At 41.4% G+C, this 22,137-nt stretch overlaps 1 protein-coding gene across 1 annotated transcript in view; it reads right to left on the reverse strand.

Annotated features, from left to right (window-relative positions):
- Nucleotides 1–22,137, reverse strand: part of LOC135324464 (probable global transcription activator SNF2L2) — a 136,724-nt gene that overhangs the window by 109,850 nt on the left and 4,737 nt on the right. Inside the window, exons 2-3 of the mRNA XM_064500953.1 lie at nt 13,571–13,831; nt 7,570–7,693 (exon numbers count right to left, since the gene is read on the reverse strand). Coding sequence (XP_064357023.1) covers nt 7,570–7,693; nt 13,571–13,795 — 349 coding nt within the window. The 5' untranslated portion in view covers nt 13,796–13,831. The remainder of the gene's footprint in view (nt 1–7,569; nt 7,694–13,570; nt 13,832–22,137) is intronic.

The following is a 22,137-nucleotide window of genomic DNA, read 5'->3' on the forward strand; positions in this document are numbered from 1 at the left end:
GGTCTGGGGGGGACTAATGTTCTACAGTGAAGTACACATTATAAATAACTGAGATAAAGAAGAAAGAACAGAGGATTTAGGTTTTTCCAAAAACAGAAAAAGGAAATGGAAGGACAGGACAGAAAAAGAAGGTTTAGTTCATAAAAGATCAGGTAAGACAGAAGAGCTGTTTTCAAACTGCCTGCTAAAGAAAGGTTTCTTTCTTTAAGTTCTAAAGAAAGAAAGGTTCCTTCCTAAAGAAAGGTTTCTCCCCCCTCAACATTATACTTCTCAAAATTATTTAGCCCTAAATCAGTGATGGGTTTTGAGATACCGGATCTTAAATCTATCTGGGCTACAAAAATGTTAAGTCAGAAAGGTGAAATGAGACACAAAGCATTTGTTTCTAACCTTGACAATTCAAGCCATAAGAGCATGAGATTGATATGCAGAGAGGAATTTCTAGAAATGGATTTTTTTTGAGGTTCCAACATATTAATGACAATTTCTCTCCCCCAAAAGTCATGTGCATTGGATATCTTCAGAATAAGGAAAATAGGATTCACAAGAATAAAGATTAAAAGAAAATACCAACTAAGTATTTCAGGAAAGGACAAAACCCATCAAACTTCTTGTCATTGGCTATAAAATGTGACATTCACAGAAACTAAAATTCTGTGATGCCATACAGAGGTTTTCTACTTTGCAAAACCTTTGAAAAGAGTCAAGATGCTGGCCAACCTTGTGAGGAGAGTTTTAAAGGAGGAACAATGGGGGTGGGAGATGATGACCCACAGTCAAGTGAGGAAGTGGTGGACTGGGTTGGCAAGCAAAGGGTGCAGGCTGATGTGGACAGGGGAGACCTCAAAAATCAATAAAACAGGGCTGAGGGGGAACCACCTCAAGCTTATATACACAAATAAGGAAGTGCCAAGAGGACAGCATTATGGGGGGAGCTGTCATGCTTTTTCTGGGAAATAGGTATGACTGGGTGCCTCTCTGAAGTGCCTGTACACTAATGCACGCAGCATGGGGAACAAACAGGAGGCATTAGAAGTCTGTGTGCAGTTGCAGGGCTACGATCTCACTGGGATCACGGAGACGTGGTGGGATAGCTCACACAACTAGAATGCTGCAATGGATGGCTACAGGCTCTTTAGGAAGGACAGGCCAGGAAGGCGAGGTGGGGGAGTCACCCTTTATGTGAGAGAGCAGCTGGAATGCATGGAGCTCTGCCTGGGGACAGATGATGAGCCAGCTGAGAGCTTGTGGGTTAGGATTATAGGGCAGACCAACATGGGTGATGTTGTGGTGGGTGCCTGATACAGATCGTCTGATCAGGAAGAAGTAATGAGGCCACCTACAGACAACTAGAAGAAGCTTCGAATTCGCAGGCCCTGGTCCTTGTGGGGGATTTGAACCACACTGATATGTGCTGGGGGGACAACACAGCAGGGCACAAGCAATCCAGGAGGTTTCTGGCATGCATTGATGACAACTTCCTGACACAGGTAATGGAGGAACTGACAAGGGGAGGTGCTCTGCTGGACCCAGTACTTCAGAACAAGGAAGAACTAGTTGGGGATGTGAAGGTGGGGGAGGCAGCCTGGCCTGCAGTGACCAAGAGATGGTGGAGTGAAGGCTCCTGAGAGGAGGGAACAAGGTAAATAGCAGGATCACAACCCTGGACTTGAGGAGAGCAGACTTTGGCCTCTTCAGGGCTCTGCTTGGAAGATCGCATGGGAGATGGTCCTGGAGAGAAGAGGGGTCCAGAGAGCTGGTTGATTTTTTTTTCCATGATTACCTCCTCCAAGCTCAAGAATGGTCCATCTCAACAAGCAGGAAATCAAGTAGCAGTGGCAGGAGCCCTGCATGTATGAACAAGGAGCTCCTGACTAAAATCAAACAAAAAGGAAACAGGGTCAGAGGAGCCAGGAAGAATATAGAGACACTGTCTGAGCATGCAGGGATGGGGTTAGGAAAGCCAAAGCCCACCTGGAGTTGAGTCTGGTGAGGGATGTGAAGGGCAACAAGAAAGACTTTTACAATTATACTTGCAGCAAAAGGAAGACTAGGAGAAATGTGGACCTGCTACTGAATGGGGCAGGGGACCTGGTGACAAAGGACACAGGACAGGCAGAGGTACTGAATGCCTTCTTTGCCTTATTTTTTACTGGCAAGATTCACCATCAGGAATCCCAGGCCCCTGAAACCCATGAGAAAGTCTGGAGCAAGGAAGACTTACCCTCAGTAGAGGAGGATCAACTTAGGGAACATTTGAACAATTTGGACATAGACAAGTCCATGGGCCCTGACAGGATGCACCCACGAGTGCTGAGGGAGCTGGCAGACGTCATTGCTAGGCCACTCTCAATCATCTTTGAAAGGACATGAAGAACAGGAGAGGTGCCTGAGGACTAGTAGAAAGCAAATGTCACTCCTATCTTCAAGAAGGGCAAGAAGGAGGATCCAGGGAACTACAGGCCAGTCAGCCTCACCTTGATCTCTAAGAAGGTGATGGTGCAAATAATCCTGGAAACCATTTCCAAACATATGAAGGACAAGAAGGTGATTGGGAGTAGATAGCATGGATTTATGAAGGGGATTTATATCAGGTTGGCTGAGCAACCTGATAGCCTATTACGGTGAGATGACTGGCTCAGTGGATGAGAGGAGAGCAGTGCATGTTGTTTACCTTGATTTTAGCAAGGGTTTCGACAGTTTCCGATACTATCCTTATAACCAAATTGGTGAGATATGGGATATACTGAAGACAATACCTTTTAACATCTTCATTAATGACCTGGATGATGCAACAGAGTGCACCCTGAGCAAGTTTGCAAACAATACAAAATTGATAGGAGTGCTTGATATTCCGCCAGATGGTCATGCTGCCATTGAGAGGGACCTCAGCAAGCTGGAGAAATGGGCAGATGGGAACTTCATGGAGTTCAACAAACAGAAATGCCAAGTCCTGCACCTGGGGGGGGGGGGGGGGGGAATAACTCCATGTATTAGTACAGGCTGGGGGCCAACCATCTGGAAAGCAGCTTTGCAGAAAAGGACCTGGGGGTCCTGGTGGATACCAAGTTGAACATTGCCACAAAGGCACATTGCTGGCTAAGAAGTCCAACAGCATCCTGGGCTGCATTAGGCAGAGCATTGCCAGCAGGTCGAGTGAGGTGATCCTTCCCCTCTCCTTAGCCCTGGTGAGGCCACATCTGGAGTACTGTGTCCAGTTCTGGGCTCCCCAGTACAAGAAAGGCATGGACATACTGGAGCGAGTCCAGCAAAGGGCCACAAAGATGATGAAGGGACTGGAGCATCTCTCATGTGAGGAAAGGCTGAGAGAGCTGGGCCTGTTCAGCCTGGAGAAGAGAAGGCTGAGGCGGGATCTTATCAATATGTATAAGTATCTGATGGGAGGGTATAAAGAAGACAGGGCCAGACTCTTCTCAGTGGTGCCCAGTGAAAGGACAAGAGGCAATGGGCACAAACTGAAATACAAGAAATTTCACTTAAACAAAAGAAAAAGCTTTTTTATTGTGAGGGTAGTCAAACATTGGACCAGGTTGCCCAGAGAGATTGTGGAGTCTCCATCCTTGGCGATATTCAAATCCTAACTGGTCAAGACCCTAAGAAACCTGCTCTAGCTGACCCTGCCTTGAGCAGGGAGTTGGACTAGATTATCTCCAGAGGTCCCTTCCAACCTCAACTATTCTGTGATTCAGTGATTTATCAGGATGACAGTATGTGCAAGCTTGTACTCATTAAGCCTATATGCCACTTGATTTTTCCTATCTACACATGCTCTACTACAGGTGAGCATGCACACATGGGAGATGAATAAGGACACATGAGGACTGATGAAGGTAGAGATTTTCTGGTATATGTCAAAAAAGAAAAGAGTTAAAGATACAGGGCTAAAGAATATTAAAGATACAGACAAGAAGAGTCTGGACTTCTTTTTAGACTTTGCAAACAAGTTTTCATCAATTAGCAGGCATTTCAAATGCATTTTTGCAGTATACATAAATTTCCACCATAAACATGCAACAATTTCTCCAAACCCAGCTCATTAATTGCTCAGAAGACTACCTACTGAATTGCCAATTCCACTTCCTCTAGATTTTCCTCAGAAGTCTTTGATTTCAGTCCTGACATAAATCAATCCTGCTTAGTTTAATCTGAGAAATGTAAGATGACCCCAGCACAGAATGATGGCAACAAGAGAGTTCTATGTGCTGACAGAGGAAAATCAGAAAACCCTTAATTCTAGAAAATATACAGAGGAGAAGACACCAAATATGAGGAAAAAAATTAGTCTTCACATTGCAAATAAATTCCCCAGATTTCAACTGAATTTTGTGCCACTTGCTTCTGGGCATAACACACTGCCTAAAGCAAACCTCAGTTTGGAAAGTTTTGTTTACCTGCATATATCTATGTAAATGCTCCACATTATAAAAGTATTAGTTCATTGCTATTTAAAATGCAGAGCTACAAAGACAACTTAAATCAGAGATGAATATAGTACCCTAATAATGAAGGTTTTAATGCTATAATGCGTTAAAAAAAAAACGGTTGCTAATATTCAGAATTGAAACAATCAGCTTTTTTAAAAAATATGAATATATTTTCTTTTACCAAATGATTTAAAGTTAAACAATGCTAGCATCTGGTTAAAAAAATAAAAAATAGAATCATTGAATCATTCAGGTTGGAAGGGACCTCTCAAGGTCTTCTAGTCCAACCTTCCTGCTCAAAGCAGGGCCAACTTCAAAGTTAGATCAGGTTGCTCAGAGCCTTGTTCAGGCAAATTTTGAAAGTCTCCAAGGATGAAGATCCCACAGCCCCTGTTCTATTGCTGCACCACTCTCACTGTGGATTTTTTTCCCTTATGTCCAATTAGAGTATCTCTTGCTACAACTTGTGCACAGCACAAGAACAAGAGGCAGCAGGCACCTCTGAGTAGAGTCTAGCTCCACCTTCTCTATAACCCATAGTAGAAGAGTCTGTTCCAATGAGTCCTTCTCAAATTTTAGGAAGTTAAAAGGTGTTGCTTTCTTAATTGTATAAATAATTAGCAACAGGATTTTTTTTTAACTTTGATACAACTTGATCTACAGAAGTATGTCATAGCATCACGTGTTATATAAAGTAAGTGTATTATTTTCAGTCTTCACAGTGGGACAAATCCTAGTTCTAACACTTTTCCAAAAGCAAGTATGGGGGGGGGGGGGGAAGCATATATAAATTTTTTGCCTTAATTGCATCTGATTTAATTTTATTTAGCAGATGCAAAGAGAACATTTTCTTCACTTGGACTAATTCTTTCAAAGTTGAGAAAACGGGGAGCTGAAAACTGAGGAAAACTTGTTCTCCTTTTCCACTCTATGAATAAACAGTGGATAACATATATTAATTATAAGCCGCAATAGATAGCACTGGATGCAAACAGTCAAGATTCCATCATTCCAAGCAGTGGAACATTCAACAGTGCTTAAGTCAACTGAGCTCTTAACTACCACTAAATGTTAAGATAACTTAAATGATGAAAATATATGTGGACCATATACGTTAAAACTCCAACTGCTGCCAGCTCTGATACAACTGATGGTAGGGCAGGGGAGGATTTTTATTGAAACGGTGAATGTAGTCTCAGAAGAAGGAACAGAATAGGCATTCACAATACACAGTGAAAGCACATAACATCTTAGAACAAACATACAGTGAGAAATATATTCAGACAAGACTGAAGCTACAGGAAAATTTAAGGTAAGCAAAGTATAAAATTTTCCTCATCAGTAATATGGCCAGTGCTAACATCATCTCTTGTGAAACTATCAACGAAGAGAAAGATATGGAGGCCCAAAGTGTGCAATTCATTTAAAATTAGGACTGGAGAAATATACTGTTGAGTATCTTGTGCTTCAAGTTCTTTTAACAACTGTGAACAGAGCACTTTAAACATTCTAACTGGAGGGGGTTTCACTGCTGTATCACAATAACTGCACTTATTTTGTTCCAAATCCCAGGAAAAAACAAGAGGGTTTTTTGTTTGTTTCAGTCCATTTTTATCTTTCTGTCATCCTGGTCAGCATATATAATTGACCTGTTCCTTTTGTTATTCACTGCTACTGCTATTTACTGTGTTATCTGCAAATTCTACCAGCAACAAGTTTATATTTTTCTCCAGATTAATGACAAATATATTGAATAGCATTGAGCCAAGAACAAATTCCTGCAAGACCAAGCTGCAGTCTTTAGTCTGCCTTAGCTGTTGCTAATATTGTCATCTGTTACAGGGCAAGGACAAACCTGAAATCGGAACCCAGCAAGCAGATGAAAGGGGGAAACAATTTACAGCTATTTGTAATTGAAGCATTTTCAATTTATGCTCTTGTATTATTAGCCCATTATATTTAAATTGAACCAGTTTTCATTTTCAGAGTAAACGTCCTGTTCATTTTAAAGAACAAATTTGTTACAAAGAAAAACTGTCTCTGAATGCAAACTGAGGTAAAATTTTGCTCTCAAATGAGCATGCTTGAATCCCACTGAAATCAAGGGAAAAACTTTTATCTGATGTAGAACGTGTATCTTCAGAAGTTACTTCTATTTCACTTAATTGATAGTGAAAGGTGTAACTGAAAAACAGTATTTTCCAATGTTCATGGTACAGGACAGGTACAAGACCAAGTATAGACCAGGATTCCAGTCACAGTCCACTCAAAGTCACACAGCAGTTCAAGCAAAGACATTCTGCTAATCTATATCTGTTTTCTCCTCCCACCATTTGTCTTATCCAATCTAACACACAAAAACACATTAAAAAAGGGACCATCTCTTAATAGATTTGTAAAACAGGACTCCTAATTTTAGTTGAGGTCTTTAGGCCCCAACAATTAGTATATAATACAATTAGTTATGCATTACACAGAACCTTATCTGCTGAACTAATTAATGAAAGCCAGTGTTATCAGTTAAATCTTCAACATACTGAGCTGCTTATAGAATACATTTCCTTTTACTTTGTGAGCTAAATGACATGAAGAAGACATGCAGAGCTGTGATGAAATTAGTTTCTATTCTGTTTCTGTTGTTGGGCACAATTTTTTGGCAAAAACTATGAACAGCACTTGACCAAACATGTTAGATATTAAAGAAGACCACTCCAGGTTGGCTTGATTTCTCTCTTATGATTCCTTCATCATAGGATTCAAACAGATCAAACTCTTTAATGCATTTATGTTTACAGTGCTGACAAAATAGAAGAATATTTCTCTTATAGATGGGAATTGAAACCTATAATGGATTTGAGTGATTTGCTCAAGGTCGCACGAAGTTTCCCAGGTCACAGGTTAGAACCTTACCCAACCCCTTACATTACCCCCCTTTTTAGTACATGGTTTATGAACACTCCAAAAAGCAAGAGAATTAATTTATTCCTCCACTCTCCTCAATATCACAACTTATCCTTTCCAAACAGAGCACAAAGGAAATATAGGAAACTTGTTCCAAGGAACTTGTGACTTTCTGTAGCACAAAAGGGCCCCAAAATCATATTCATGCATAACATGTATAAACCTTGGCTATGTTGGTCCATTGGACTCTGAGGTGGGCCCATTCCAGGGTGAGGAGGTCGTATACTCTTCATGGAGCTACAGTGAAGATCTTCAACCATTCCTTTTTCATGCAAGCCATCAATGGGCTGTAAAAAAAAAAGTAAATATAGCCACTAAAAAAAAATCTAAGGGACATCATAAACTAAAAATTTACACAAATACGTAAAGAAGAGTATAAACTTCTCGTACTACCTATTACAAGTAAATACAATGGGACTCTCTACCCCTGGAATCAGATCTTTTGGAAAGCAGAGCACAACATGAGAATGTTTATCTCCCTCCCTGCTGCTTCTTCCTTTTCTTTTTCTGCTTCCTTATGAGCTGTTTGGACACTGCCAAGTACTACAAACTGGAGGAAAATTGTCCAAAAAGAAAAAAAATGAACTATATTGACTTCATATTACAAAGCAGTGTAATGCAGACCAACTTAGAACAGTACAGCATGTGGCTTGGGCTGAACTACTAACCCAGCCTTTTGCCTTTCAGTCACCGCTATACTAGAATGTCCCAAATGCTGTTCCTCTTCAAACACAAAGATTCCATTAAAGGAGTCAACTTCTTACTGGTATGTAGCATATAGAGGAAGGCAGAGGAGGATGTGAAGGCCTGGCTGTTGTCAGGGCCCTGTAGGAACTAACAGGCTCTGCAACTTGCCCCCACCTCTCCCCATTGCAGGATGGGGGGAGATGAGGGGGAAGAAAAGGCTGAGAGGGGGGAGAGGGGGGGAAGAGGGGCCCACTAACTGTACCACTAAGGGGGGGGGGGGATTTTTGTGTTATCACAGCAAAAAAGTATAAAGCTTAGACATATTTAACAAAAAAAGGAAGCATACATTACTCCTTTTCTTTGTTCCATGTAAGTAAGAATTAGTGGGGAATAGGATATGCTACATAAACAACACTTGTAGAAAATATAATCATGAGAGATGTGCCTCAACTACATTCAAGTGCACATTTACAGATTTTTTATTTTAGGTATTGGCTAAGGCATATGAAAATTTGTAATTACATCGCTTTTACTCTTCATTTAGCAATCAAGGTCTTTTCATAAATTGCATTACATGGCAATTATTTGCGGATCAAATTTCATCTGTTTGCAAGTAAACAGTCAGACTAGGGTTTCAAAATAAAATAAATTGAAAGAAATCATTGGTCCTCAAGTCAGAGGCTGAGATCTGAATATAAAGCTTAGCTTCTAGACTGTGCATCCTCCCTACATACTACGAAAATTCCACAGGCCAAATGCCAGTCTGTTGTCATAAGTGCACAGGTATAACTGAGGGCATAACTGGTGGACAACGGGACTGACTGTGGTTGATCCTTGCAGCTGGGAATTTGCCAACTCTGTGAATCATACATAAACCAGCAAAAAGCCATTTCTTCCAGGGCTCTGTTGATTTTTCAAGGCTGACAGTAATATATTCTTTGGGTTTTTTCCAATAAAGTAAACAAACACATCAAAATTCATATAGGGAACAGGTGTGCTGGAGAAGGTGTCATTTCCAGGACTAGAACACCATTTTAAAGCTCTTAAAATGTCTAATGTAGGTAGATATGTTCACCAACAGTATTTGAAAGAGGAAAGCACTTGCTTTCTGTTTTACTGGAACGTTTGAGCAAACAAATAATACATTTAAATGCAAAAAAATATCATTTTTGTAGGATAACTGTTTCTTCAGTCACTCACTTTTACCTCAAGTAACAATCCTTCTTGCGACATTTTTCTACAGCCAGCAATCATTTATGGTATACATGGTTATAAATAAAGTCACAAAACAAGGGCTTATGCTTCAGGTTAGGAGCAAATAGAAAGTGAAATTATAGAGTGCACAGTCCTCTTTCTGTCCCTCATGTAATATCTATGCAAAGTAAACAGATGTATTGTTGCCCTGATTAACAAATATATATAGTTAAAAATTACATGGCCCAGTTGGTACATAAGAGCAGCTATACCGCTTCAGACCAAGACCATCTTTCCCTATATTCTGTCTCCAGAAGGTGCCATAAGTAGATGCCCAGGAAGAATAAGATCAGGACAAACATATAACAGTGCTTCCATCTCCTATCCTCCCAGCTTCCAACTATTTACAGCTCAGGAGATTTCCTGAGGCTGTTATAGTTTATCTGTTTAGTAACAACCCCCAATGGAACTCTCTTTAAGTACTTGCTTCATTTAAACCCATGTAAATGCCTTACATCTGCAAAATACTTGAGCAACAACCTTTAATCTGCACTTGGAATTGTAAGAATTTCCCTGACAATTTGATTGATAGACTAAATTTTATTCCAAAAATTTGTGAGAAAGAGTTTATTGTTTCTGTCATAACTATATTCTATAAATCAATAGTAAGTTTTCCTGTGTACAGGCTTTCTGGCTATTTGAGTATATAGCATTTAATTTTCACACCAGTGTTGTTAAGTATGTGAACTATGGGACCTATGAGATTTATTAATACCAACTTAATGTTAGGCTCATCTACATAAACACAAAGGAGCAGAGGAACACTGATGGGTGGAGGAACCCCAATAACCTGATCAGTGAAAATGGAGCCCCTGCCCCAGCCCCTCTCCATGGGCTGGAGGTGGCACCCATCAAGATGAGTCAAGGGGAGAGGCTCTCTGGGTCACCTCACAGGCTGAGGGGGGGTTACTGCCTAGGGGTATGGGACACATCATGGGATGCAGGGAAGTGCATTTGGGGATTGCGCAAGACTTATCATGGGATGCTTAGGGGAGGAACCAAAGGCAGGGAAAGGGAGGGATCAAGGTGGTTTGGGGAGGAACAAACTAGGAAAAGAGAGGGGAAAAGGGATTAAAAAGGGCCAGTCACGTGTGAAGAGGCTGCTGGCCAGTACACTTGCCTGGCCGTGCCCCGCGCCTGATCGGTGCTGTCTGGCCTGTCGTCTCATTAGACTCCATTTCTAACTATTTTCCTGGGTGAGGGGCTCTCTATTCTGTATGTGCATGTGTGTATGGAGGGCTAAGTGCCAGCCACTGGAGTCGGACCACGGGTCACAGGAGCCCGTGTGTCTGGGGTGCCAGGAACCGCAGAGACCAGAGCGTGTGCATATTGTGTGGGTATGTATGCTAGTGTGTGATTGCTAGCACACATCAACCTGGACTGGCTGGCGAGTAGGATAAGAGGCTGGGGAGCCAGGAATCAAAGCAGCCTTAAGTCTGGGCCAGATACTGGAGAGACCAGAGAGCCTGTGAGTTGGCTACCAGGGGGACCAGGGGGTCCAAGCCAACTGCTGGAGGGACCACGGGGTCTGGAGGTCAGCTACTGATAAGGCCATAGGTCTGGACCAGTTATCAGAGAGACCCATTTGCACATGTGTGTGTCTGTGTGAGGCAACTGGGAGACCAGGGGATCCAGGGCCAGCTACTGAGTAGACTGAGTGTCTAAGGCCAGCTACTGGAGGGATCCATAGCACATGTGTCCATGTGTGTCTGTGTGTGCAAGGGGGTCTGTACCAGCAACTGGAGTGGGGCTGCAGGCCCCAGGGGCTCGTATGTCCAGGTGCCAGCAACTGGGGAGACCTGGGATCCAGGGGTAAGCAACTGACTGAGTGTCTCAGCCCAGCTACTAGAGGGAACCACAGTGCATATATGTATATATTTCCCCCTAACAGGCTTTCCTCCTGATCAGCCAGAGAGGGGAACAGGACAAGGCTGTTGGCGATGGTTGCATTTGCAAGTGCTGTGTTTTCTGTCTGTGTTGATCTATGTGGCTGGCCATGTATATATGTAGTGTGTGCATGTGTGCCTATTGGGAATACATGCTCAGCCTCACTACTGGCTGGACCTGGGGCACAGAGCTGTGGCAGCCTCACCCTTGTCAGACTACAGGATTCAGCAACCCCTAACACTTATATCAATCATTTTTTTCATATACTTCTGCATACTTTGGATTCTTTTAAATTCTGTATGCATTATACTATTCTCTGCAAGTTAGTCAACTATCCAATACAGAATGAAGGTGTTTTACTGGTTAGTTTGTCAATTTTAAAAGTGAGAACCACGTCCCATTGCATATATATGCACAAATATGCCTATCTCACAAATAACTGCATGAACCAGAGGACATTTTGTCTACTTCAGTCACACACACACATAGGTGTACCACAACAAATGAACTGGCAGCCTGAAGAAGAACAAGGCTGTTTAAGCTGACAGTGCTGCTAAAAGAAATACTTGTGCAGTTACAGTCTTAGTCCCATTTCCAGAATCAGGGTAGAGAAGGGGAAGTAATTTTGCTCTAGCTATACTGGTTACCTTTGGGTCAGCTATCTGGACTCTTTATGGTCATGGTACAATTTTCAAAAGAAGCCTTAAAGTATCTCAAAGGCATAACTTCTACTCTGGTACACAGAACTTCTTCAAGATGCTCCTAAATCCTCTGTAAGACCTTTGTGGGATGTTATTTGTTTCTATTACTGACATAGCATCCAGCTCCTTAAGAATGCACAAGGTGAAGCCAGATGTAGAAGTTACACGTATTGTATGGAGTATTCAACTGTTCTACTGCAGAATTCCAGGTGCTTCCTCTCTTGTGCAGTTCAGGAATCTCTCAAGAGAGAAAAAGCTGAGACAGTTGAAGAATGTAAACCCAGACTGCCTATTCAGTTTCTGGTATTCACCAGAATGCTGGCATCTTGGACAGTCACTGACCCCATAAACAAGGAAACGCCAATTGTAAATGTCTAATATAGCTAACAGCTAAAATAATTTGATGCTTCAAGATTCATGTGCATAAAATTTAAGTACTGAATGTACCGACCTCTCAAAGATGATGATTTCAGCAGTAAAATACAAGTGGGGTCCTGGGCCATGGCTCCCCTCCACACTGTCTTTATGTTATCAAAAGTTTTAATGATGTGTTTTTTCATACTGAAGAGGATAACCAGTGTCATGTCCTTATTGACCAGACACGACAATCATTGTTTTAATAACTCAGATTGAGCCATATGTGAAAAAGGCAACTTGAAGAAGCTGTCATTTCAGAAAGAGTTTAAAAGGTTTTTAAATTAAAAAAAGGTTCGTTTTTATTTTAATTTGAAAACTTCTCTATATGCTTATAGCAACAACCACAACAATTCCAAGTGATACCAACAATAATCACCAAAAGGTTTTGAACTGATATCTTGCTCCTGTAAGCAGTTATTGCATATTTATGTGGGTAGAACATCTGTGAAATTGAAGTTATCATAAATTCCACAACTTTACTTCATAATCGAATAAAAGATGAGAATTAGTAAGAAAATGTTCTCAAAAAGAAAATTTCAGACATGACTATTTCCTTATAGCAAAGGAAACTGATTGTGTAAACACACATGTAAATTTAAGCATATGACAACCACCACTGAAGTCAGATTACTCACATGCTTTAAATTACATAGTTTTAAATTCCTTAATGAGATGGAGCCTATGTAAATTAATTTGAGAATAATTTTTAAATCGACATGGAAGATTAAACAAATATTTAAGCCTTTTAAGAGATAACAATAAAAAAAAATTCATGAAAAAAAAGCCGCCCCAGGAAAAAGCAATATGGAAACAGAATAGTTCCAAACAGACCTCAGAAAAGAATCTTACAAGATCTAACATGTAGGTTTAATTACAAAAAATGGCTGCTAGAATGGTCTTGTAGCACTCCAATTTTATTCTCTAGCAAGGCCTATTCTATTGAAGAGTGCATGGTTTACAAGTTAAGATTTGTATAACTGCTAGCACTGCAGTTCAAACTGGTCTATTAAAAACAAAAAAAAAAAAACCTGTGTTTGATCCGATATGTGCATCATCGTAAGTAATAAAGATAGAATCAAAGTGTAGCTGCAGTTTTGCTTGTGATACATGAAGTGGAATAGCTTGCTGTTCTGCAGGTCTAAATGTAGTAAAAGTATGCTTTTTAATCAATGGAGAGAAGTCTAGGAAAAAAAGCTCACTTATAAAAAAAACAATTACCTTATGCAGCTGGTGCGTGCCTTCCTGCGGGTAATCAGTGGGCCCCATTGTTGGCATTGGATGTGGGACACTAGGTGGTCCAGGACTCGGCCCCATCATGCTGTGTACTGAGCCAGGAGATGGCCCTGGTCCTGGGCTAGGTCCTAGAATTGGTCCAGGTGAAGGACCTGGCCCTGGGGAAGGACCAGGATGAGGCATTGTGCCAGGGTCCATTGGCGTGGACATCTATTTTCTGTCTCCTTTTCAACTGAGAGAAGAGCTCTAATGAAAAATAAATAAACAAACAGAATTTCCATGTGACATTAGGGTCAGCGGAATATAGTCAGGAAAAAAAACATACTGGAGAAAATCTGTTGACAAGCATCACACATGCACATACACATGCAAGTTGTCATCAGCAGAAAATGCTTAAATGATATTTAGTGTGGCGCATCAGTTTACTCATCCATCAAAAAGCCCACTAGAAGAATAAAGGAACCTGACAGTTCAGCCTGTTTTGGGATGTTTATGTATCATCCACAGAACAAAATATCTGGTAGGCTAAAGGAAACATCTACTAGAGAATGAGTTGAACTTCACAGAATGAGATTGTTGAGATTGAAAGGGACCTCTGGAGGTCATCTAGTCCAACCCTCCTTACTTGTTATCATCAAGTTCTATCACATGGAGTCAAGCAAGGGACAAACGAGCATTGGGCATCTCATTCAAATGTGTGTTTGGAAATCTCTTTCTAAATCCCTCAGATGCAATTGGAATGAAGTTCTTATAAAATTCAGGATAATACAAGAAAACAAGTATTAAAATGATTAAGACTGTTATATGACAGATTTTTTTGTATTTAAATATTTAATTAAGGACATTTCCAATTAACTCTGTATGCAATCACAATATCAAGTGAAACACACAAGACGACAGATTGCTTTGGAGTGAACACAGTTATAATTCACTTGAGGGGTTCTGCTGATGTCACAAGCCATGAGAACACAGCTCAAGTGGCTTATAAAATGGTAAGAGCCCAAAAAATGAATTATAGACCTTCAACTTGCTGGAGAACCAACTACTATTTTTTATTTCTGTGTATTTAACGGAACAAATTGAAGCAGACTACAAGTTTGAATCAGTCTTCCAGCTTTCTGCAAACTCTTATCAGTGTCTAACAGTTGGAATTTCTAGTCTACTAATACCAGTGTATTGTAATACAGAGACACAGATGCCATCCTTTTACAAAACTGCTGGTCAGTTGCTGCTAACAAGATCAGTCCTGTTTCTTGGTGCTCCCTCCTCCCTCCCAGCGATACCAACTCCACATGTCTGATCACACAGTGATTTCATTATTTGAGGAGCTAAACCAGCAGAAAACTAACCCTACGAAAACTAATTTTCTGCTGATTTAGGTTGCTGAGCTGACTTGCTGTGGGGTCAGATGAGCATCAGTGCCAGCACAAAGGAGCAGGTAGTACCACCCCTTTTAGCAGCAACTGGCCATTAGATAGGCTTACCCTATTTGCTTCTTTCACTTGACTTTGTAGTTTTATAATAAGGCTACCTGCCCATGGTCATGTACCCCATAATAATAAATGTAATGCAATAAAAAACAAAGCTTTTTAAACAGCATTTTACTTTGCCTTTACTTTAAACAACATTTTATTTTGATGGTACATTCTAAGACCTAGCAGGTCTCCCTGACCCATCATCTATCCTTGTAGAACTTATAGCAGAAGAACAAGCATTCCACCTCCAATATCTGGATCCATCACAATCCACAGTTGGCAACAAATGACTCTAGTTATTTTCTGATGTAAGCCATCTGAACCCCATTACTAAACAACTGTTATAAACTCACATTGTAATTAGCATCCTGGCTAGCAGAAGTCAAGCATGGAACAGATAAGAACAACAAAGTACCCTCCCAGGATTCCCATCAAAGCAGAGGAGGCCCATTGAGAAGACATGATGGAGGAGAATAGGATGGTAGCTACTGCTGACTGCCCCATGTTGCTTGCAAACAAGGAATTCCAAGTTTACAGAACTGACAATCTTGTTCCTTTCACAATTAAAAGAGCATTTATCTAACAGAACCAATATATCAAGCAAAATGCTACTGCATCAAGACCTTATTTGGGTATTCCGCCCCCTCCCCCCATTAATTACACGTTCTATCAGGATCAAAAAGTATATACTAGCTTTTGTTTATAAATTCCCTTCTGTTATGTTTCTATTCTGATTCAAGGCAACAAATTAGAACAAGGTCTGTTGAACTCACTTGAAATAAACTGCCTTGGGATCCTATTTCCTTACAGGGTAAGACATGCTGATACCTCTGAAGCTTTTCTATTAAAAAAAGATCACAACAGAACACCACAGAGGCTAATTAGGGCCCACAATCCCACAGCATCACCACAACAGCAATCCTGTTTTAAAATCATCACAACTGTATACATCAAGTTATGTCTTCTTAGAAGGGGCCTACAATTTGCCTATATGAAGGACAAGAGACATTTCTATGGAGGAAAAGGAACTTTTATATAATCACTATATTGAAAAATATAGCAGCTGGTTGACGTTCAAGGATCACCTCCTCCAAACTCAAGATTGGTCCATCCCAACAAGCAAGAAATCAAGCAAAGGGGGCAGGAGGCCTGCATGGATGAACAAGGAGCTCCTGACTGAACTCAAACATAAAGAGGAAGCGTACAAGAGTTGGAAGCAGGGTCAGAGGAGCCAGGAGGAATATAGAGACACTGTGTGAGCATGCAGGGATGGGGTTAGGAAAGCCAAAGCCCACCTGGAGTTGAGTCTGGTGAGGATGTGAAGGGCAAGAAGGTGGTACATCAGCAGCAAAAGGAAGACTGAGGGAAAATGTGGGTGGGGGGGCTAGTAAAAGGGGACATGAAAAAGGCTGAGGTACTCAATGCCTTCTTTGCCTCAATCTTTACTGGTAAGGCTTACCTTCAGGAATCCCAGGCCCCGGAAACCAGTGGAAAAGTCTGGAGCTAGGAAGACTTATCCTCAGTAGAGGAGGATCAGGTTAGGGAACATTGAAACAAACTGGACAGACGCAGGTCCATGGGCCCTGATGAGATGCACCCACAAGTGCTGAGGGAGCTGGCCAATGTCATTGCAAGGCCACTCTCAATCATCTTTGAAAGGACATGGCGATTGGAGGAGATTCCTGAGGACTGGAAGAAAGCAAATGTCATTCTTCTCTTCAAGAAGGGCAAGGAGGAGGACCCAGGGAACTACAGGCCAGTCAGCCTCACCTCGATCCCTGGAAAGGCGATGGTGCAAATAATCCTGGAAACCATTTCCAAGCATATGAAGGACAAGAAGGTGATCGGGAGTAGTCAGCATGGATTCACAAAGGGGAAATCATGCTTAACCAACCTGATAGCCTTCTATGATGGAATGACTGGCTTGGTGGATGAGGGGAGAGCAGTGGATGTCATTTCTCGTGACTTTAGTAAGGTTTTCAACACTGTCTCACATACCATCCTCATAAGACAAACTGATGAAATACAGACTAGACAAGTGGACAGTGAGGGGGACAGAAATGGCTCAACTGCTGGGCTTAAAGGGTTGTGATGAGAGGCACAAATTCCAGCTAGAGGCCAGTCTCTAGTGGTGTCCCTCAGGGGTCGATACTGGGGCCAATACTGTTTAACCTCTCTATTAATGACCTGGATGTTCGAATGGAAGGCACCTTCAGCAAGTTTACAGATGACACAAATTTGGGAGGAGTGGCTGATACACCAGAGGGCTGTGCTGCCATTCAGAGGGACCTCGACAGGCTGGAGAAATGGGCAGAGAGGAATCTCATGGAGTTCAACAAAGGGAAGTGCAGGGTCCTGCACCTAGGGAGGAATAACCCCATGCACCAGTAGCAGAAAGCAGCTTTGCAGAAAAGGACCTGGGGGTCCTGGCAGACAACAAGTTGGACCTGACCCAGCAATGCGCCCTTGCAGGAAAGAAGGCCAATGGTATCCTGGGCTGCATTAGGTAGAGCGTTGCCAGCAGGTCAAGGGAGGTGATCCTCCCCCTCTACTCAGCCCTGGTGAGGCCACACCTGGAGTGCTGTGTCCAGTTCTGGGTGGGTGGTTGAACATCGGACCAGGTTGCCCAGAGAGGTTGTGGAGTCTCCATCCTTGGAGATATTCAAAACCTGACTGGACATGGTCCTGAGCAGCCTGCTGTAGTTGAGCCTGCCTTGAGCAAAGGGGTTGGACTAGATGATCTCCAGAGGTCCCTTCCAACCCTAACTATTCTGTGATTATAACAAGAACCCTCTCATAGTTCAATCTCCCTGTATCCTGGAAGCCAAATTCAAACATTTTAACAAGTAAGAGCCTATCACCAACACCACTATCAAGAATAATTTAAACAGAATTACTATGCAATAAATGTTGAAGTACAATAAATATTAGTATTGCACAGTATCCCAAGGTGCAAGGTATTTTTATCTAAATCTGTCCATTAAAATGGATATCAAAATCTCCCTTTCTGTGTACATCTATTTCAAACTTACATTGGAGTTCTCATAAAAATTAATTGGACTCAGTTACAAATATATTGAAGTTGCAAGATTATTTATATCTACATATTAAAATTTCCTGAAAGCAACCTTGGAAGATTTAAAAATTCATTTCTAATGGGGTACCAAGTGCCTAAACTGTAAAAACAATCACTACCAGAAGCAAAGGATGCACTCTCTACTCTAGATCAAGTCCTTTTGTTTCATTTAAGAGGCGATAAACTCTCCCAATCTTCTGGGATACTGTGAATCCTTTTAAACAGATTTGTATTCAGAAATTTTGTTTGTCAAAGAATAAATTACTTCTTTCTGTAGAAGCGTGTAAGATCTAAACTCTTAAGGAAATATAAAATAATCAGCAAATTTTGTCTGAATGCTACTAATAAGTCCTGCCTGAGGGCCCACATGGATTTAAAGAGAGGAGGTGGTCTTCCCTGACAAAAATGGTGCTAAATGAAGAACATCCACTGCCATAAATCAGAGCAGATCCTCCCAACTAAGGATTTGTCTACAGAGCAGAACTGCTAAAAAGCTTATGACAATAAGTTTCAAGAATAGCTTGTTTGCTGTTTACTAAGATTGAGATTGTACAAGAAACCTAAGGAAGTTAGGCACCCAATTTTCATTAAAATGCAACAAAAAACTAAATACCCAATTCCTTTAGGCTCTTATAAAAGTCTCAATAAAATCAAAAGTAAAAATCCACCAAGAGATAACAGGTGCAGTGTTTGCAAACTGTTGGTCAGGTTCTATCCAGATGACATTGGTACAAGTCTGGGTACATTTTGGTGCAGTACATTCAGATAAGCAAAATAAAAACAGCTCTCTCCCATGGTCAGAATTGAGCCATTTTTTCAGACTGCTAATTTATTGAGTAGCTACTGTCACAGAGACAAGAAAATGTAAATGCATCTAAAAAAATTCAAGGATTGTAATAAAAATTACAATACAAATTTCCATCCCATCTGCCCTAAATGTTGAGGCTGATGGCCCAGACTCTCAAAATTATTACATACCAAGTACCTAACTCCTTTTCAAGTGTCCAGTCTTATCATTCCCACGAGACTCCCACTGGAGACAGGTTATTCATATTACTTCCAAGAAGAGAAGTCTCTTCTTGAACTGTAATCCCAAATTCCTTTTTAGACTTATTTTTATACATTAGGATCAACAAACTTCTTTTGTAAACAGCACCAAATTATAGGCCAGACCTTTTCTCTCTCCTCTGAACACAGAAAAGAAAATGGCATATGACAGACCCCCTTCCTCAAATGAGGTTAGCTCCTTCTCCTAGACAAAATATGTATCCAAATCGAACCCTTTCCATGTCTTGAGTCCATGCTAGGGGAACCAGTGGGGATTAGATAGTGGGGATTAGATTAATTGTGGCAATGCACACAGTTCTCCCTGTGGTCCCAGAGACTTTCTCCTATCTCAGGTGGACACTCCAGAGTTCAGACAGAGGAAAAAAAATATATCATTGTCAGGGTGACTTGAGCCAGATGGGGAGAGAAAAGGAGCTAGATCACCCAGTGCTAAAGAGAAAGACTTAGAATCTTTCAAATTGGTGGCCAGACTCTGTGATCCTTTCTGGATCAAAGAGTTTAAGATAGCGAATATTTGCATTATGTAGAATTTGAATGCACTCTGAGGGCCAGAAAATTCCTCAAGTACGAATGTTTTTGCACTAATCACTTTACATACACCCAGGAAGGTTTCTAACAGGTTCTCTTGATTGCAGGTACATAATAATACAGCTATTTCATTCTTTTATAGGCTCTCTAGAAGCTTGATGTTTGGGCACCCACAGCATCCAAGTACATTACATGTACTTTGGAATAAATCTGCTACGAATGCAAATGTAACATTGGTGTGAATTTCCTTAACACAAGGAAAAGTTTACATTAGTTGATCCAAAACTAATACTGTTTAAAATCTTCATTAATGACCTGGATGAAGGGACAGAGTGCACCCTCAGCAAATTTGCTGATGACACCAAATTGGGAGGAGTGGCTGAGACACCAGAGGGCTGTGCTGCCATTCAGAGGGACCTGGACAGGCTGGAGAGATGGGCAGAGAGGAACCTCATGCAGTTCAACAAAGGGAAGTGCAGGGTCCTTCACCTAGGGAGGAATAACCCCATGCACCAGTCCAGGCTGGGGGCTGATCTGCTGGAAAGCAGCTCTGCAGAGAAGGACCTGGGGGTCCTGGTGGACAACAAGTTGACTAAGAGCCAGCAATGTGCCCTTGTGGCCAAGAAGGCCAATGGTATCCTGGGCTGCATTAGGAAGAGCACTGACAGCAAGTCAAGGGCGGGTGATCCTCCCCCTCTCCTCAGCCCTGGTGAGGCCACACCTGGAGTGCTGTGTCCAGTTCTGGGCTCCCCAGTACAAGAGAGACATGGAGCTACTGGAGCGAGTCCTGCGAAGGGCTACTAAGATGATTAAGGGCCTGGAGCATCTCTCACATGAGGAAAGGCTGATAGAGCTGGGCCTGTTCAGCCTGGAGAAGAGAAGACTGAAGGGGGGATCTTATCAATATGTCTAAATACCTGATGAGTGGGTGTAAAGAAGACGGAGCCAGACTCTTCTCAGTGGTGCCCAGTGATAGGACAAGAGCCAATGGGCAAAAATTGAAATAGAGAAAATTCCACTTAAACATAAGAAAAAAAAATTTACTGTGCAGGTGGTCAAACACTGGACCAGTTTTCCCAGAGAGGTTGTGGAGTCTCCCTACTTAGAGATATTCAAAACATGACTGGACAACTAGAGCAGGTTGCTCAGAGCTGTGACCCTGCTTTGAGCAGGTGGGGTTGGACTAGATGATCTCCAGAGGTCCCTTGCAACCTCAGCCATTCTGTGATTACAGAACAGGGAACAAATCGCCACTACTGCTTAGGAATTTAAGACCAGCTGGACACCCCAAAAGATCCAGAAATGGCCAACTATGGCACAAGACAGTTACACTGAGTCTAGCAACACATAGAGCAATAAGTATTTTCAGTTCTTCTATTTGTTTCTCTTCACCACTGAATCCAGCTTTTGTCTTTCCTAGCCTGAGTCAACCCAAAATGAGTCTCAACCTGGATGTTTTCAACTAGATTCCCTGCCTTAGTAAGATACTGGAAAATAAGTAAACTGCACCATTTAGATCTGATGAAAAGGCAATGTAGACCCAAGCATCAGCTGCATGCTGATAGAATGCTACAGGGCAGATCACCTTCCCACATCTTTAAATCTACAGGAAAATAATTAGATTCCACCTCCCCTCTCCAATTGAAGTCATGATCAACAGGTGCTTTTGAAGAAATACAAATATGAAATAACAATACACTGTTACTGGGAACAGGAAAGCTTGGGACCACCTTTCTTACATCATGAAAAATACAAAAGGACACTATGAATGTTTCATGATATTTGCTTAATTTACTAACCATAACCAAAACTAAGATTCTGGAAGCTTAAGAACCAATTAATAGTGAAGACAGCTCACTATAATTAAAACAAGTAACTGACGAGTCAATGTTTTGCATTTTAGATCCCCATAGAACACCATTCATTAGATAACATTTATCAGAACCTAACTATTGCCATTTCAGAGTCAAACAATGATTCTATTAATAAACAGAAAGTGTATATGAAACAATATAAAACCAGTAAAGGTGAAAAGACAGATCTTCAACTGACATAAACTAGTGCTATTCAATTTACATAAAAGGAGGTGAACACATGAAAGTTCACTCCTGGAAGGCAACTTGCAGTTTTGTGTACAAACCATAGAATCAGAAATACATCACCTCAATTCTTTATCCACATGCTTAGGACAGAGACAAGCAAGCTGTGGCAGTGTCCAGAGCTTTTTCTCCAGCCCTCTGTCAGAGATCACTATCCTCCCCCACAGCAGAGCTAGCAGAATGGGTTGTGTACCTGCACCACAGACATTTCAATGGAGAGTCAAGTAACATAAGACTCTCTTTCACAAAGAGACAGTTTACTTTGGTAACATTTTAGTTCTAATAGTCCCCACCTCCAACTCTTTC

This window comes from Dromaius novaehollandiae, chromosome W, assembly GCF_036370855.1.
Source record: "Dromaius novaehollandiae isolate bDroNov1 chromosome W, bDroNov1.hap1, whole genome shotgun sequence".
In the NCBI taxonomy this organism is placed as follows: Eukaryota; Metazoa; Chordata; class Aves; order Casuariiformes; family Dromaiidae; genus Dromaius; species Dromaius novaehollandiae.